Raw genomic sequence first — 18405 nt, 5'->3', positions numbered from 1 at the left:
TCGGGGGGGGGATGGGGAGAGCAAGGTACAGTGAGAACAAGCATGAAGAAAATGTTCTAAAATGGTTTGTGGTGATCACTGTTCATTTCTTCTGGATGTGATTGAACTATTAAATTGCATGGCTTGTGAAGTTTATGCTTATTAAAACTGTTGGAAGGAAAAAGTTTTTTCTGTTATAATATTTGCATATCAACTGACTCCCTGACCTTGGTTTGGCCAGCTGATATTTAAAGGACTTTTTGAGAACTGGGCTGTCAAACCAAGCCAAACCCACTGCCGTAGGGTCACTTCTGACTCCTAGTAACCTGATTCAGCGTTTGGGGGAGACTATGAATCTTTTACAGGAGCAGGCAGCCTCACCTCTCTCCCTGGGACTGGCTTGTGGTGTTTTAGGGTACAAAAGAAACCCTCAATTTCAAATATAATTTAATAAGAACATTTACTAAGTCTTAAAACGGACAAAGACACATCTTTCAGATGCCGGAGGCCATTGGCATGAGGTAAAAATAGCATCGAGGATTCACTGTCAGGATGCTCATTAACTCGGGCCTGGAACAAAGGAAACTGAAATAGTTCATGATTCGTGGCAGCTCAGCACATCACAGGTACAGGTGGGAATGCAGAATCGAGAATCAGGACCATGGTTGGGACACGTACATCATGTTAGATAGTAGAGCTCACAAGATTGGTCTAGGCCTTCTGTCCCAGGCAGCCAGGGCACCATAGATAGAGCATGACTCATGATGATTCAGCCCCCTGTACTGTCCAACAAGGACACACCCAGGCAAGCCCCTAAGGGAGATGGCCCTCCTTGGGTTGGCTGGAGAGGGGCGGAGGTAATCCACTTTCCCATGAACTGTCTGAGGTTAAGATTATCTGAATCCTTGGCTTAAAAACAACAACTCCCTGTCTGCCAGTTGGATTGCGATCCTGGTATAGTAACGGGCTACTAACCACAGAGGGAGAAAGAGGAAGCTTCCTACTCTGTCTGAGTAAGCCAGCCTCTAACAAATGAGGGGTCTGTAGGCGCAATTGTACGGTTTAAGTTGTAAAGATTGTGGTAACGTCATAAACGATAAGAGAGAGAGGAGAGAGAATAAAATAAAGGAGTCAGACACATTTCATGGTAGCATGCTCACCTCCAGAGAGAATCTTGCAAATACAGTAGTTGCATACATCACAGGTGGGTGGTGACCACAGTGAAGTCCCTGAGCTCACAGGTGAGGAAACCTAATGCCTGCATTGGGGGAAGGCGTGAGGGGAGATGGGTGCTGTCGCGGGAGGAGATAAAAAGAATGTCTGCTTCTATAGGGAGACAGAATCAACCATGTGCTCACTTTCAGCAGCATAGCTGTTAGGCAAGAATCTGTGGGAATGATATTTAAAGCAGGATAATATACTTGGACTTTATCTCTGACTTACCAAAGTGGTGGCTTTCCTACGGGGAATACTAGCTTTCCAGATTCCCTCTGTTATCCGTTAGGGACTATAGTCCTCATCATGTTTCCCGCAGTGTTAGTTTCCCACACTGCTCCATGAGAGAGCTGCCGTCCCTGCCCTGTAGGGTTGCTAGGAGTATGACAACCTTGGTTAATCCTCAAAACACTCACTGCCATAGACTTGACTTCCTATAGGTCAGGTGGGTTCCTGAGACTGTAATGCTTTCTGAGGGTCCCAAGCTTCATCTTTCTTCCATGGAATGGCTGGTGGCTTCAAACTGCTGACCTTGCAGGTCACAGCCCAGTGTGCAACCACTACACCACCAGGGCCCCTTGGTTGTGATTAGAAGGAATTCCCTGGAGGCTTAATGTACTTGCAGACTGTGCAAATGGATTGGGGGGCTTTCACTGTCATCCATAGCCTTCTGCAAGAGGGGTGTTCAGAATCTAGGCCCTAATACACGGTTAGCAGTCTAGCGCTTACCCAATTCTGTCACCAGGGCTCCTTGGGAAGGGGAACTGGGTGGTAGATTTACAGGACATTCTCTGCAAACATCCCTTCCCTAATTCCCAGATGCTTGCTTTACGTGCTGAGCTTTCCAATCCTATGTCTTAATGACTTTCACCAAAGGAAAATTTGTAAAATACTCCAAAGAAACCAGAAGAACTCATCTATACCCCAAATTCCCCTAAAGAAAAAATTCTAGCTATAGACATAACATTAATATCATGAAATACTAAACTCAAAACTCACTGCGATGGAGTCGAAGCCTATCGTTAGTGACACTATGGGACAGGGTAGGACTGTCCCTGTGGATTTCCAAGATGGTAGGAGAAGAAAGCCAGGTCTTCCTCTCTCTCTGGTGTTTCGAACTGCTGGCCTGGCAACTGGCAGCCCAATGTGTAACCACTACACCACCACGGCTCTTCTAAAATACTGGGTTGCCTGCATTTCCACATCGTTTTCTAGTTTGGTATTGTGGGACAAAGAGCTTGATATGGCCTTTTGTCCCTGGTCCTTTGTCTTGAAACCGAGGGCAGTCAGCTTGCCTCCTGTTTTCTTAAGGAGCCTGGCAACAATTAAAACAGGTGCAAATGAGGAGTGGCTGCAGGAGCCCCACGGCCTGCAAACATTAGGAAGAGGGGGTGTGGTGTGATGCAATCATTCGTGCAGATGAAGTGGCTCAGCCAACCACCGCCTGCATTGAGATCCCAGCCAAGGATTATCACTGGGCCAATAAAAGCCCCAAATGTGGAAATGGGGTGGCAGGGGCACCTTTCTGAATGGACAAGAGTATCAGGAGCAGGTGACACTTCCCAGGGTGGGGGGTATGGGGGACAGCGGAAGCCTTGCGCCAGGACCTCAGCCAGACCAAGCCCGATACGTCTCTGTACTTGTATCTTCTCTGGGTATAGTAAGTGGTTCACTGTGTGTACAGAGAGTATTCATAAGTTCTGCTGTAGTCCTAGCAAAGCAAACCCACAGGGGCTTTGAGAGTCAGCAGGGATGCTGGCTTTTGCCTCCTTGGCAAGGGCTGAGAGGACACAGTCTAGTCCTCACTGGTAAAAAGAAATACCACCGAAGTGGCTAGTCTGAGGATAATGGAGAAGTGGGAAAGCTGGAGATATGAGTTGCTTTTGCATTTGGGGTGCGGGGCCTTATGTCAATAATTATTAATATAAAAAGCCTTCCAAAAGTTCATGAGAACTCCCCATTATCTCTTCATTACGTTTTTCCATCAACTTATTTGGTGCCCCCTTGTATAGATAGATACAGAGATGTGGCAAGATAAAGAAAATGACGATTCCGAGAGTGGGAATTCGTTTCACAAGATACATTCCCATGGTGGAATGGGGTTAGAGAATATTTGAAGAGCGAATGTGTCCTCTTGCTCTAAAAATGCTCCATTGACACTTTGCAGTTCAGTGTAACGATACCAAAACTCACGTGGATGATTGTGACCAGCCACCACCCCAAATAAAGTGACCTGTTTAACATTTAGAGAGTTCATCACCACCATCCTCCTCAGATACCATCCCAAAGCCAAATAAGTAACATTTGTTAGGCTCCTAATTAAGGCAAGGCTTGTCAGTAGTTGCATCGTGCACTGCTGGCTTCCCAAGGAGCCCTGGTGCCCAGTGGGTAAAGCACGTGGCTACTAGCCAGGTCAGAGCCTCAAACCCACCAGCCATTCCCTAAGCGAACCTGGCCTGTGACTTTATTCAGGAAAATGTGGCACCGGAATTGGAGAAAGGCTTATATAACCCCCCTGAGAGATTCAGGTGACACTGTCTTGCTTGCTGCAAGCAAGGAGGACTTGAAGCACTTGCTGTTGAAGATCAAGGACTGCCGCCTTCAGAGCCATTCGGTGTAAAGAAGACCAAAATCCTCACAGCTGGACTAGTACACCACATCATGATAAACAGAGAAGTTCAAGGTTGTCAGAGTTCATTTTGCTTGGCTTCACAACCAACACTCAGAGAAGCTCTCCCTCACTGCCGTGGAGTCGATGCTAAATCATAGCGACTCTATAGGACAGAATAGAACTACCCCTGTTAGTTTCCAAGACTGTAGCTCTTCACAGGAGTAGAGAGCCCCGTCTTTCTCCCAAAGAGCAGCTGGTGGTTTTGAACTGCCAGCCTTTGGGATCACAGTCCCTACACAACAGACAAAGAATCAAAAGACATTGTATTAGGCAAATATGTTGCAGAAGCATCTTTACAGTGTTGAAGATCAAGAATGTCATTTTGTGAACTAAGGTGCACCTGACTCAAGCTGTGATCTTTTCAGTCGCCTCGTATGCAGGTGAGAGCTGGACTGTGAATAAGGAGGACCAAAGGGGAATGGATGCCTTCAAGTTAGGAAGTTGCAGAAGAACATTGACGGCACCCTGGACGGCCAGAAGAAGCAAAAAATCAGCCTTGAAAGAAGTGCAGTCCGCATGCCAGAGACAAGGATGTGGAGACTTTGTTGCACATACTCCGGACTTGTTACCAGAAGAAGCTGGTCCCTGGGAGAGGACATCACGTTTGGGTAAAGCAGAAGGTCATCGAGAAAAAGGAACCGGAGGCTCAAACATAACGATGATGGTCGTGAGGCTGTCACTGTGAGTCAGAACTGATCTAACAACAACTTTTATGTATTGATAGTTTCCAGTGAGGTCTGGGTGTTTCTGAGACCGGAAGAGATATTCAACCACTCTGGAATCTTTCTGTTTTCAGTCCCTTAAAGAAGCCTGGTCATAAAGTGAAAGACAAAACAGGGAGCTAATGACAAGTACAAGAATGAAGAAAATGTTCTAAAGTTGATGGTGATGGCAGTACACCTCTTTCCACTATGATTTATGATAAGTGAATTATATGCCAATTAAGCTGTTAAAAATAAGAATTAAAGAAAGTCCCGGATTGTTGCAAGGAACGGGAGACGGGGGAAATATATGAAGATCCACACACAAGGCAATCTCAATAAATTAACCTGACATGCTTTATCATTTGTTTCTTTTTCATCTGTGTTGTATATTCAAACAATGGAACACTACAGAGCAATGAAAATGAAGGATCACTGTAAAGCTACAGGCAGTGACAGGCATAAATCTCCTAAGCATAAAATTAAATGAGAGAAGCCAGGCACAAAATAGTACAGATTGCCCGGTCACATTTGTATGAAGTATCCAAACAAGTGAAAAAACAAACAGAGCCCAACTCTATGCTGTTAGAAGTCAGGGTAGCGAGGTCTGGTGCCTGAAAAGCATCGCAGGGCACCTTCTCAGGTACTGTTCTATTTCGTTGTCTGGGTTCTGGCTAGCTGAGTGTGTTCAGGTTGTACCTTTGAGCTGTCCATTTAAACCTTGGGCAATTTTCGGTGTCTCTTAGACATCAATAAAACGTTTCTCAGAAAAATACAAAGTGTTTTAAATCTTTGCTTTCGAGAAAGTTTTGTAACAGCTCCGAAGAAAATTTTTGCCTAGATATTTTCCATCAAATGGAACTGTACAATAAATGTTATATTTTTGTGTGTCTGCCTTATTTCACTTAGCACCAGTCATCCAAGTTCGTGCATGCGTCCAAACTTCATTTCTCCCCAGGACTGTATGATCTGTTGCCTGTAGAAACAGTATTTTGTTAATCCGGTAACCTGTTGATGGACATTTATTTGAGTGGTTTCCTTCTTCTAGCTATTGTGAATCGTGCTGCAGTGAATATTAGCGTGCAAGTATCCGAGTATCTGCTGGTTCCGTTGTTTGTGTGATGTTCCTAGCAGGGGGACACCGGCTGAGTCACATGTTAATTCCGTGTTACCTTATTGAGGCACCGCCAAACTTTTTAGCCGTAACAACTGCACCATTGTACATGAGAGTTCCACATGTCCCAACTAACACTCGTTAGCATTCTTTTTTCTCTGATGAGACCCATGTGAGTGTGGTATCTCATGGTGGCTTTGATGCCACGTCCCTAATGACCAGTGATGCCGAGCATCTTCCACGTGTGCATCAGCCATGTGTGTTATCTTTGCAGGGCTGCCTATTCAAATCCTCTGCTAATTTCTTAAGTGGGTTATTTAATAGTAAGTGGTAGGAGTTCTTTTTACATTTATACACGAAACCTTTATCAGATATATGTTTACTAAATATTTTCTCCCGTCTGGAGATTAGTTTTTCCCAAAATGGGTGATACTGCATCCTGGCAGGGATGATGGCGGAGGTGGGTGGGCACTGGAACAATCCAAGGATTGGTCTGCCAAAGCAGAGATCTACGCTTTATTCCAGCTACCATGGAAAATATTTTCATTGCCAGGGGGCGCTGAGTAATTTTTTTCCCCTCTGAAAAAGGGGGCAGTAGGCCAAGTAACTTTGAGAACCCATGCTGTAGATAGTCTCATCACTTTCTTGGTAAAGTCCTTGGATGCTTCAAAGTTTCTAATTTTTATTAAGTCCAGTTTTGAGTTATGTTGTTGCTGCTCATGTCTGTTTTCCAACACAGAGATTTTGCTAAATAAATATAAATGAACCTACAAGATCTTCCATTTTAGGGAAGGAGAATAAATTCTTTAAAAACAGTAAGGAGTTGTGAGAGATGGGAATGATATAGTCAGTGTTAAGAAAAACACTGAAAACACATTTTTTAAAATCATTTTATTAGGGGCTCATACAACTCTTATCACAATCCATACACACATCAATTGTGTAAAGCACATTTGTACATTCATTGCCCTCATCATTCTCAAAACATTTCCTCTCCACTTAAACCCCCGGCATTAGGTCCTCATATTCCCCTCCCTCCCCGCTCCCCCCTCCTTCATGAGCCCTTAATAATTTATAAATTGTTATTTTGTCATATTTTGCCCTGTCCGACATCTCCCTTCACCCACTTTTTGGTTGTCCATCCCCCAGGGAGGTCACATATGGTTCTTTGTCATCGGTTCCCTCTTTCCTATCCACTCTCCCTCTACCCTCCCTGTTTTGCCACTCACACCACTGGTCCTGTAGGGCTTATCCACCCTGGATTCCCTGGATTTCCAGTTCCTATCTGTACCAGTGTACATCCTCTGGTCTAGCCAGACTTGCAAGGTCGAATTTGAGTCATGATAGTGGGAGCGGGGAAGAAACATGTAGGAACTAGAGGAAAGTTGTATTTTTCATCATTGTCACATTGCACCCTGACTGGCTGTCTCCTCCACGAGACCCCTCTGCAAGGGGATCTCCAGTGGCCTACAAATGGGCTTTGGGTCTCCACTCCGCACTCCCCCCATCATTCACTATGGTAAGATTTTTTGTTCTCAAAACACTTTTTGACAGTTCGTCCTGGGAGACTGTTTATTGTTTTGGATTAAATATGTCCACCACCACCCCAAATGTGTGCTCTAAATCCTAACCCTCTGTGTCTGTGGTTATAATCCCATTTGGGAATACATTTTCTGTAGGTTCGTGAGGCAGGATTCATGTATTGTGTGTTTTTAGTTCCTCTCTTCTTGCAAGAGATAAAAAGGACAGATTGGGCAAACAGAGATAGGGGAAGAGAAATTCCAGGTCACAGGAAGCTGGCCCAGAAGCAAAAGCTCAGAAAGACAAAAGCCTTCCTCCCAGGATGGCAGAGAGAGAATCCCTTCCCCTCGAGCCGGCACCTAGAAGTCAGAATCCCAGCCTCCTGTGAAGTCATAAATTCTGGTAGTTAGCGTCTCCGTTTATGGTGTTTCTGTTGTAGGAGCCCTAGATAACCAAGAGATTTATGAAGAAAATTACTAAGCAACAAAGCTAGAAACAACAATATTTACTAAATGTAGTTTTCTGGAACAGGAAAATAACTAGAGTTTTCAACCCGTGAGAAGATTAAGAAACATTATTTCAAACGCTAGTGAGTGATAAGACCCGGTAAGAATAAATTTTGGGAATTAAATGCAGCAGTAACTTTAGAAGGAAAAGTATTTGGCATTAGTTATTTAGCCTATGAATGGATTAATCTTAATCAGAATATTATAGTCATTAAGGATATGTTTTCTCCAAACGAACTTACCAAATTACTCATCTCTTCCCTGCATAAAGAAGTAAATGTTTTCCTGACGACAAACTAGTTTCTGAGTCAAGACATTTCCATCCATATGTGCCAAATTGAACTTTCTCGAAATTCTCTCCTCTCAATCTTAAGCACACATTCTGTGTCTGTGAGACACCTAACACTCTACAAAGAAGCTCTGAGTGAGAACCCTGAACCCAGCCCGACAGATGGGGAAACTGAGGCTGGGAGAGGTTAAATGAGTTTCCCGTGGTCACGTAGCTTACATGACTATAATACAGCCTGTAAAAGAGCAGTAGAGTAAACAAACAAAGACCTGACTGTCTTGGATCCACCCAAGAGGATTTGACTACAAGGAGCCCTGGCGCCCTAGTGGGTGGGCTGCTAACCACTGGGTCAGCGGTTTGAAACCTGCAGCCTCTCCACGGGAGGAGGAAGAGGCTCTCTGCTCCTGGAAAGCCTTACAGCCTCGGAAAAGCGCAGGTGTCGGTCTGCACACGGTCCTTCCTGCACGGTCTCCATGAGTCACGGTCCACCGTGGCACTGAGGTTGGAGCCATTTTTGCTCCACGGCATAGTTTTTACTAAGGGAGATTTGTACTGCAGGCTGCTCCAACACCTGGGTAGGCCAAGATTGAAGGTGATGTGTGCAAAGGAAACAAGAGCCACAGGCTGTTGATGTTTCCATCGCGATGGGCCATGTTAGCATAGGTTACGTGGCTTAATTTGTTCTTCTCTTCTCTTTGATTGCAGTTCTTCGGAACAAAAAGACAAGTGGCTCTCTCTCCTTCAGAGGTATTTTGGCGATACCCTTTTTAACATTCTTTAACCTGTATTAAACAAATGGAAATCATCTTTATAGAGATATGTCCTGAGCTTTTCCCCATATCCTTAGTAGAAATGGTTGATTTGTTCTCAAAAGAAGCTATTGCTTAGGTTTTACTCTAGCCACCCCTTGCTGTAAATAATATTCTCGCATTGCATGTACCTGTGTTCTAGGATGTACAACGTTCAGGTCAGTTGAGCTCACTTAGGTAGAAATGAGACAGCAGTCTCTCCCACCCCTTTCTGTTTTCTCCAGCCTACCAGTTGAAGCTAACGATTGCCTCAAAGCCTACATTAATTTTCCATAAATCCGGATTCTCTGCTAAGACCCAACCAATCAGCTACTGTTTGTACCTGTGGGCATACAGGCTAAAATGATGGAGTTATGTTCATCCGTCAGTTCCGTAATTCCTTTCTCAAGCAATGGGTGACAGAGACTCACAACACGCTTGTGATTTGGTCTAGTTAAGTGTGATGTGTGCTCGTCTCTCTATCAGAGAGATGTTGTGCTGGCCTTGTCCCAAGAAGAAGGCAGAGAACCTTGGAGAGTAAAAACCTCTCCCAAAGTTGCCTTAACCTGATTGTGTTTCCCAAAAGCTACTTAACAAGAACGTTCCGTTCTGTTGGGTGTCCCTGTCTTTCACCGTCCTAAGATATATATTTTTTTAATTCTCTACCAACCCATACATAATGTAATCTGACTCTACAGACTCTCTCTGCTTATTGGTTTGGTTTCCATGGCATGTTGGTGTATTGCAAGTAATTAGCCAACTAAATTGGTAGTGAAAGAAGCCATTGGGCACATCCCTCTGACTGCTTGTTGTTTTGGGCTGTTGTTGCATTTGATTAGATCCATCAGTCTAGAAAAAGAGAAGGACTGCCCGAAGAGCATTCCCCTCAAAATCTTCGCCAAGGACATTGGGAATTGTGCCTATGTAAGTGTTCCTACGCCAGAACATTCAATTCCAAGGTAACGCTCCCTGGGGAAAAAAGAGAGGCAGGCAGGCGGTGCACATGCTGCGAAAGGTGGGCATTTAGAAATTCTGTCACAAAAAGGCCCAGAAGAAAAAGAAATACCATTGTGAGCAAATGACGTTTTTCCGGGTGTGTGTGAAAAGTGCTCTCCAGAGAAAATGAAACAAAAGCTCAACTTCAGGACCGTTTTCATGTCTAAGCTTGGGAAGAACATTCCCCAGAATGTTGCTTCTCTCCCTGTAGTAGTAGGGTTCCTCTGGGTCCTAGGACTAGGTCCTTCCAAAGGCAGCTGCAGAGCCTTGTGGTAACGGTATTTCCATATGAAGGTGTTTCCTATGAGGATTAAGCAATTCTCACCCCACCCCACCCACTTGTCAAGAGTGACTTTTCAAAAAAAGTCTTTGTTCTTGCGGGTTTGGGGCATCATACCCCTCAGGTGTCATGGAGGAGCTAGGAGGGAGGGCGTCTTGAGAGGCCAACTTGCTTCAACCACGCAGTGTTTATCATATGGGTCCAACAGAAATGAAGGCCTCCACCCCAGTGATTAGGAGTAATCTGGTGACTGCAAAAGTAGCTCAGGAGCCAAGATGCCATCAGCGGTGAACAAGAGGATGGAAGCTCGTGGATATTCTTGGTGGCGCTCTAGACTGATGTACTGCGGCAGCACTGCCTCACACAGAAGAGTTCAATGTGTGTGTGGAAAACTGTGTAATGCACAACAGCTATGCCTGGCCTAAAGCAAAAGCCATGCCAATGGTCTGACCCGCTCCTAAGTGCCAGCTGTCCTTGTTAGAGGGAAATGCTCACATTTTTATGCTGTGAGATTACAGATAGAGCCTGTAGAGGGAGAGAAAAAAGAAGAAGAAAACACAAAGCACTGTGTTTCCTGCCTGCTTGGATTCACTTGTTAGGGCCGTTGGTTGCATTGAGAATTTTCATGGAAAATCTCTTGAGTCTTTTCTTAGCACTCTTATTTTCGGTATATAAAGTGTATGCTTGAGAAAGCACTGGTGCCCCTCTCTCATCTTGGAAGAGCGGTGGGAGTTTGGTGAGGCTAAAAAGAAAAATCCCAAACCCACTGCTGCCAGCGAATCAGTTCTCATTCACTGGCCCTCCAGTGTGTGTCTCCAAGACTGTAATCTTTACAGGAGCAGAGAAGCCTCAACTTTTTCCCTCGGGGTTTGAACCACCACTCCTGTGGTTCGCAGCTGAACACCTAACCCACAGCTCCACCGACCTTGGAAGCACTAAAGGACAGACCTGTTCTGCCCTATCGGGTGGCTGTGAGTCAGAATCGGCTCCACAGCGCCCAACAGCAAGCCCAGTCTATAAGGAACAGAGTTAGAATGGCTGATTTATCTCATAATATTACGTGTAAACCCTAGGGACCCAGAAAATAATTCTTTTTTTACTACTATGCCGTTATATTTAAATGATATATTTTGTGATCTAATAAGCTCTCTGATATCTCAAAATCTTGTTAACCCCTTTTCTAATCCATTGCAAATTGCCTTTCTATTTTTAGGTAGCAATTACGCTGTAGTTTAGCACAGAGCTCTTGTAGCCATCCATTGGCAGGATGGAGAATAAAATGTAGCTTGCTGAAATCTTCAATCCTGTTTGCTAGACTCCCCGCGCTTCTAGAGATCCCAGTGATGGAACCATTAGTAGCCAGTGCAAGGCACTGCACAAAGGAAATCCTCAGTACATCGTGTTCTATGCTTGTTTCTTTTTCACATTCCAAATTTTAGATATCTGTGATAACCAGATCTTACTCTGATTTTACCTGAACTTTGTAAATTACAAGCAAAAAATAAATGAATCATCTCAGACTATAAAAGCAGCACACAGGAAGAATTTTTTTTTAAATGCAGCTCTCTCCCTGTTTTGTCAACCCGCCTGTACAGTTATGGAAATTATATAGAATCAGCCTTGCTGATGAGTGTGTGTGTGTGTGTGTGTGTGTGTACTCTCCCTGAAATACACTTCGTCTTTCTTGCCTGCTTAGGCTCTTATATTTTGTGAGCCCCACAGAGAGACATCAAGGTTTGCTTGAGAGACATGCAAGAGAAGGAAAGTACCATATATGCTCAAGTATAAGTCGACCCGAATATCAGCCGAGGCACCTAATTTTACCACAAAAACTGCATTAAAAAGGTGCTGAAAAATTCGGCTTGCACACGAGTATATATGGTAAATTGTAATCAAGGTTTGTGTTCTACACTCGTCAAGAGTTGAAATCTAGATTTTGCCTTTGGATGGTCATTTGAGAATAATTATTTGTCTGCCAGTTTTTAAAATTCTGTATTTTCTTACAGCTGTATTTTCTCATTCCTTTCTTTTCTTCAGTCCAAAACCATAACAGTAATGAATTCAGATACAGCGAATGAAGTTATCAACATGTCACTTCCAATGCTGGGGATAACGGTAAGTTCCTGTGCTCTCACGGGCACCAAGCTGGTGCCCACTCAGCGACCCTGCAGGACAGGGTAGAGCTGCCCCTGTGGCTTTCTGGACGGTAACTCTTTATGGGAGTAGAAAGTGGCATCTTTCTCCCATAGGAGACACATCATAGTGTTATTAAGTGTTTTCAGATTTTACATGTTCATAATGCTATAAGAAGCCCTTAGGAACTCAAGGCAACCAAAATTTGGCATAAGGAATATGATTTCTTTATTAGTTAAACTCAAATGTAAATAAATGTGTTGTATGTATGCCCCAGGTAAAACTCTGTATTGGTTTCTATTATATCTTGAAAGACAGTACTTTTAAGGGTGGGATGGGAGATTAATGATATGATAATGATATATAAGGATGAGTGATATGATACCATTTTATTTATGCTTTCTCTGAATAAGATCAAAAAGTAATTTCTGTTCAGTTTATTTAGGAAAGGAAGGTTATCCCTCATCTCAGGGGCTGCTTCTACAGCGTTTTTAGCCAACACATAAAAAGAAAGGATTTTGTTTTAGTTGTTTTTGCTATTTGCTATAAATGTTTTGGCTAAGAGACAGGGAAGGAGGAAGTAATAAACAGAGTGATTGGTGGGGTTGCCTGTCCACGGGCCCTCATTATATAGACAGGACTGTGGTTCTCAATCAGAAGTTGATGGCCAGTATATGAGATTGCACAAAAGCTGGCCCTATCTGTTCTAACTTTATACACAAGATACCTCTGCTCTGCCTTATGCTAAAGGACTCTTAACAATTTAGCAGTACGAGAGGTCCCTGGATGATGCATATCTTGTTTACCTGTAATCCATGAGTCTCTGGGCACAAGCCCAGGGGAAGGGGCTAAGGAAAGTTCTGCCTCACCCCCACACTCACCTGGCAGCACTTGGTGGGCATTCCGGCACCCAGGCATCTGTCAGGAACTGAGTTTAGGAGGCAGTAGCAGCACTCCTGTGCTGGTAACAGTGCAGTGCCTTCACCCCAGCCCCAGAGCCAGTGTGGGCTCTGTCTCAGGCTGTTGGTGCTCCAGGCTGGGCTCCTCACTTTAACACTGTCAGAGCCGGTCAGCCCCAGCCCCAGCTCAGCCTTACCTCAGCTACATCGAGAACCCCACACTGCATAGCCCGAGCTGGGCACCAGGGTCTCAGGGATGGCAGGAGGAAAGCATGCAGCATGAACGGGTTTGAGCAAAAGGTGGATCCACCGCCTACCCCGCTGCAAGCCCCTGATTCCTAGCTGTCTAGACCGCAACATACAACGGTTTCAAACAACAAGCGGGGACTACTTTGCAGGCTGCAACAGTGGCTCAGACATAGGAACAATTGTGAGGGTGGCGCAGGACAGCGCTGTGTTTTGTTCTGTGGCACATTGGGTTGCTGATTGGACGGCACCTAACAGCAACTACTATTTTGCAACATGCATCAAAACATTAAAACATGGATGTTATGATTATGGCTGTATGATTATGCTAAAGATGTTTTAGTTGACCTAGAAGTGTTTCTTTAATTTTTTGTGCATTGAAAGGTTCACTATACACCGAGGCAAACATTTGACTGGCATTAGATAAGAACTGTACCTTACACACTGTTTCGATTTACATATATATTTAACTTTACAGACAGATTTAGGAATGAAGCCCTTCCTTAATCTGGGATCTGCCTGTATTGGTGTCAAGTGGGATTTCCAGTGCTGCTGGATTACAGTTCTGTTGGGAAACAAGTTCACCGTGTTCCGTGGCTGGATTTATTCTCTGGGCCGAGTTCTTGTCTTTGTCTCCAGGACCAGACTTGCCTATAACGAAAACCAATGTGAACTGTGCCAGCTACCTATCTCCTCTTCCTACTTCTTCAAAGCCTCGTGGTCATTCTCCTTCAGCTAGGAAGCAGCTGAGCTATTAATTAGCTTTTTTTCTCTCTCTTCAGCCACAGCCATGGCAGCGTCTAGCATTCTGGCAGAAAAGATTGTTCATGCAGGGACATGCTTTAGGGTACGTCCAACATTCTGAGAGAAGTCTGGAGACACAGCAGAAGCCAAGATGTTACGGAAGAGATATACCTCTTAGAAAACCAGAGGATTTCCCCTTCCCTAGTGGAAGGGACTATATATATATATAGAGATGTGGTTTCATATTCTGTGGGGTATAGGGTCCGATTGGGTTGCAGTCAGTGGCTAGAGGGGAAATGAGCAGGATTCCTGAATGTGCTACTGAGAGTAGGGAAAGTTGTAGGAATCAGCACTGCCATCTTCAAAAATCATAATCGGCCCCAAACTGAAGAGCCTTTACATTGTCCCCATTGTGTCTCTTTGTGCAAAGTGTAGAGATGCCGCTCCTCCCCACCCCCCGCCGCCACCCGCAAAAAAACAAAAAAGTTCTCCATTGAAATACTGAATATGCAAATGCGCTTTACACAATTGATGTGTGTATGGATTGGGATAACAGTTGTATGAACCCCTAATAAAATGTTAAAAAAAAAAAAAAGAAATACTGAATATGAAAGATTTATGGTGACTTTTAATTCTTTATATCCAAGGGCTCTGAGAGAGATTACCAATTATGGGTCAATTCTGGCAAAGAAGAGGCACCATACCCACTCATTGGTAAGTTTCTGGGAAAATCAAAGAACTGACTTGTCTTCATTGTGCTCTAAGTATCTTAGACCATGAGCCATATATTTCTAAACTTAAGTAGTACTACTAAAGTAAATCTCATAAATGTCTCGTTTTACTTATTTAATAAATACCTATCCAGCACTTATGTGTAAGATAAATATTTCTTCACGCAAGCATTTTACAGAGCCGTCTTGCCAAACTTTTTTCTTTTTCTTTATGAAAGCAGTGTAGCATTCCTTTTTCTCCATACATGTATTTTTTCATATTCCATTCTTAGATTACCTGCTTCTTTTTCCTATCTACTGTGTTGTCTCTTAGGAAGACCATCTCTAATCCAGTCATGCCTTTTAATTCATCAGGGAGTATTTACTTCACACCTGCCTTGTGTCCAGAAGGGACGCTTGGTAATCTAGTGGGCTATGCATTCGGCTGCAAACCACAAAGTGGGCAGTTCCAGCCTACCAGCTGTTCGGAAACTCGGGGCAGTTCCACCCTGTCCTGCAGAGTCACTGTGAGTCAGCCTTGACCTGAGGGCTGTGAGATGGTGTCCAGAACTGCCCTAAGCAGCAGAAAGAAAATGGAATGAACCACTTTAGGTTCCTAAACTGATTAACTTGCCAACCATCTACTACTTCATGAATTTAACTTATTTTGCCTTTTCTCCAGCCAAAATTTCCAACATATGCCCTGTGGAATTAATTGGGCAACAGGTTACACCTCCCCTGAAGGTAGTTATTAGAATCATTTAATGGAAAAATGTTTCTTGATCAGTCAATGCATTCACTGTAGTTATAACAGCAATTAAAGTAAAGGGTGGTCTCTGTACCAATGTTGAGATGATGACAATGGTGGTGGTGGTGATTTACCACTTTAAAGTGCTTCCTAAGCCTGCTCTGCAGACACTGGGCAAAATGTAAGAATGCATGTACATGCATAATCTCATGTACTCCACTCCCTTCACTGTGAGGTCAACGCTGCATATTCAGTTTGTTTCCAGAGATCTAAGTAATCTAAACAAGCTTTTCTACAGAGTCTCTGTCCTCAGCCATCGAGACAGCAGGTCAGCGTGTACATCGCTGAGGACCAAATTTGCCGTTTCAGGTGTTTTTTAAATGTCATTTTCTTATAGGTTAGTAACGATTGGCCTGATGAAATATACTCGTTTAATTACAGCTAGCTTGTCAGTAATGTTTATGCTGACAAAAGCTTTAGTTAAGCCCCAGTGCTAGTTTTCACTACATATCCATGGTCTCGCATGGTAGTTAGTTAGCAGCAGTTTGTCGCTGGACGTGTACAGTTGTGGGGCCTCACTTCTATTTGATTCTAAAACTCCAAACTCCCTGCCATCGACCCGAGTCTGACTCCTTGTGACCCCACCGGACAAGGAGAACTGCACCTTTGGATTTCAAAAACTTTACATCTTAAATCTGAGTAGATGGCCTCATCTGTATCCCATGGAGCAGCTGGTGGGTTTGAACTACAGACCTTGTGGCTAGCAGCTCAGTGCATTTCCCTCTAGCTAATAGATTAGCTGCTGGCTATTCTGATAAGTTTATTTTACTTTATTGCTCATAGAGAAGGCTTTTTCTTTTTCTTTTTATCCTACACCTAGAAGTTACTGTAGTCCTTGATATTAACAGACCATTAACATGGGATGCCCGTGCCAGGTAAAAAGGGAAAGAGAATTCCAGAGTCACATCCAATGATAAAACAGGAATAGAAACCAACGAACTGATTCTTTGTACTAAAATATTCAGCCTAGACCACAGTGGTTTTTGAAGGATATATTAAGAAGATTCAATTACTTTGACCACCAAAGAGCAAAGAATAATCATAATGCTATTGCAGCCAACATCAAGGTCCAATATTTCGCTTTCCTGGCTGGGAACTACCTTTGCGTGTCTCCTGTCTGTGTTCTAACACCCTGCAGTCTTCCTCTGGATTCCTGCCCAGGAGCGCAGCCTTCGAGTCAGCAGTGGGGACAAAGTGTAAAATCAAACAAACCAACCCCCGTGTTCTTGAGGGACTCTCAATGCCATAACTTATAAGAAATCGTGAAACCTCTTTTTTCAGACAGGCTTCTTAGGTGAGGTAGTAGTAGTAATCATAGCAATGCGTCACCTACATAGTTCTCTGACCCTCTTACTTAAATATATCCTACTTAAATAACACCAACCACCAAGGTTGACTTCTGCCAGCCTTACAACCCTGTATGAGAGTTAGGCTAACTATTTTAAATCATGGAATTAAGGCTGAGAAAGCCAGTGGTTTGCTGTGGACTCATCGATGCCGTTAAGGAGAACCTAGGATATCTCTAAGTATTACTAGGTACAAACACAGGAAAAGTCAGCATTATGCCGCTGACCCACCAGTCTGTGTTTTTCACAGATTTCCTTTTCTCTGTTTCTTTTCCCCTTGAAGCTTCTTTTGGGGCGGGGGGGAGCGCCACCTGCAGTGTGCAGTGGTCTCCCAATTGTAAACATGTACCTGGCTGTGCATTGAGTTTCTAACCACAAGGTCAGCAGTTCAGCCCTACCAGCTGCTCTCCAGGAGGAAGATGAGGCTGCCTATTCCCATAAGAATTTAAAGCCTGGGAAAGCCAAAGGAGCTGTTCTGCCCTGTCCCAGAGAGCTGCTGTGGAGTTGATGTCGAATGTGGCTGTGAGATTGGTTTGTTGAGTGTTTGGTTTTTTTAACACACGTAAGGATTCTTTTTCACCAAAATGCCCAGGTGCACACTGCGCCCACGCGCGCACTAAAGTGGGCCCGACCACACACGGCAGCCTGAGGCCTACATTGAGGTTTTCCTCTGTGCAGGACACGAATATCCCTACGGAATTAAAATGAGCCATCTCCGAGACACAGTGCTGCTGACCCCAGGATCAAAGGACTCCACCGCCCCCTCCAATCTCCAGGAGCCCTTCCTGATGGAGCAGCTGCCCCCAGCGATGCAGTGCCAGTTCATCCTGAAGCCCAGCCGCCTGGCTGCCGCCCAGCAGCTCAGCGGTGAGTCTCCTTCCCCAGAAGAGCTGTAGGGCCAAGGCAGGGACCCACGCTTCTACCCAGATAAGGTGTTCTCTTTTCTTCTTTGGTACTTGCAAAGTGCTGGGGAGAGGAAAGCAGGCGATTTAGATGAAGATGGCGCTACAAACCGGGAGGCGGGCCTGGTTTGTAAATGGCAGCTCGCAGCGGAACCGCCCGCCCTCCTGTCTTCACCCTTGAACCCCTCTTTTCCCCGCTGCGCCCTGTGCCCCACTGCCCTCAGATACCCGTCAGTGCTGCCGATGTGTAATACGCTGCCTGGTGTGGTTCCTCCTGGCGACGTCCCCTGCCAGAAGGAGCTCGTTGTGAATGAACAGGAGGCTGTCGGTGATGAGGGTCAGGTGCCCCGCCTGGATCTACAGACTGATGAATGGTCTCCATAGTAGGCCCACTGTGGCCACTGATGGCCTCACCCACCCCAGATAGCGAGTCTGGCTTGATGAAGGTGGGGCCCGACACCAGAGGGCTGCCGGTTTGAGCATTTATGCCCTCAGTCTCAAAGACTTTAAGAAATAGAAAGAAATGGATGCCAGACAGTGTGAGTGGGATGGCGGGG

General features: G+C 44.6%; 1 protein-coding gene across 1 annotated transcript in view; it reads left to right on the top strand.

The window, feature by feature from the left end:
* The window catches only part of ARHGAP20 (Rho GTPase activating protein 20), a 145679-nt gene that overhangs the window by 99914 nt on the left and 27360 nt on the right, over window positions 1-18405 (top strand). Inside the window, exons 5-9 of the mRNA XM_004708978.2 lie at window positions 8702-8743; window positions 9624-9708; window positions 12098-12175; window positions 14730-14796; window positions 17625-17813. Coding sequence (XP_004709035.1) covers window positions 8702-8743; window positions 9624-9708; window positions 12098-12175; window positions 14730-14796; window positions 17625-17813 — 461 coding nt within the window. The remainder of the gene's footprint in view (window positions 1-8701; window positions 8744-9623; window positions 9709-12097; window positions 12176-14729; window positions 14797-17624; window positions 17814-18405) is intronic.

Source organism: Echinops telfairi, unplaced genomic scaffold (genome assembly GCF_000313985.2).
Source record: "Echinops telfairi isolate 266 unplaced genomic scaffold, ASM31398v2 ScPeMD7_7421;HRSCAF=8459, whole genome shotgun sequence".
Taxonomy (NCBI): Eukaryota; Metazoa; Chordata; class Mammalia; order Afrosoricida; family Tenrecidae; genus Echinops; species Echinops telfairi.
Note: the sequence above shows the minus strand (reverse complement) of the source record. Positions and strands in the feature narration are given on the sequence as shown.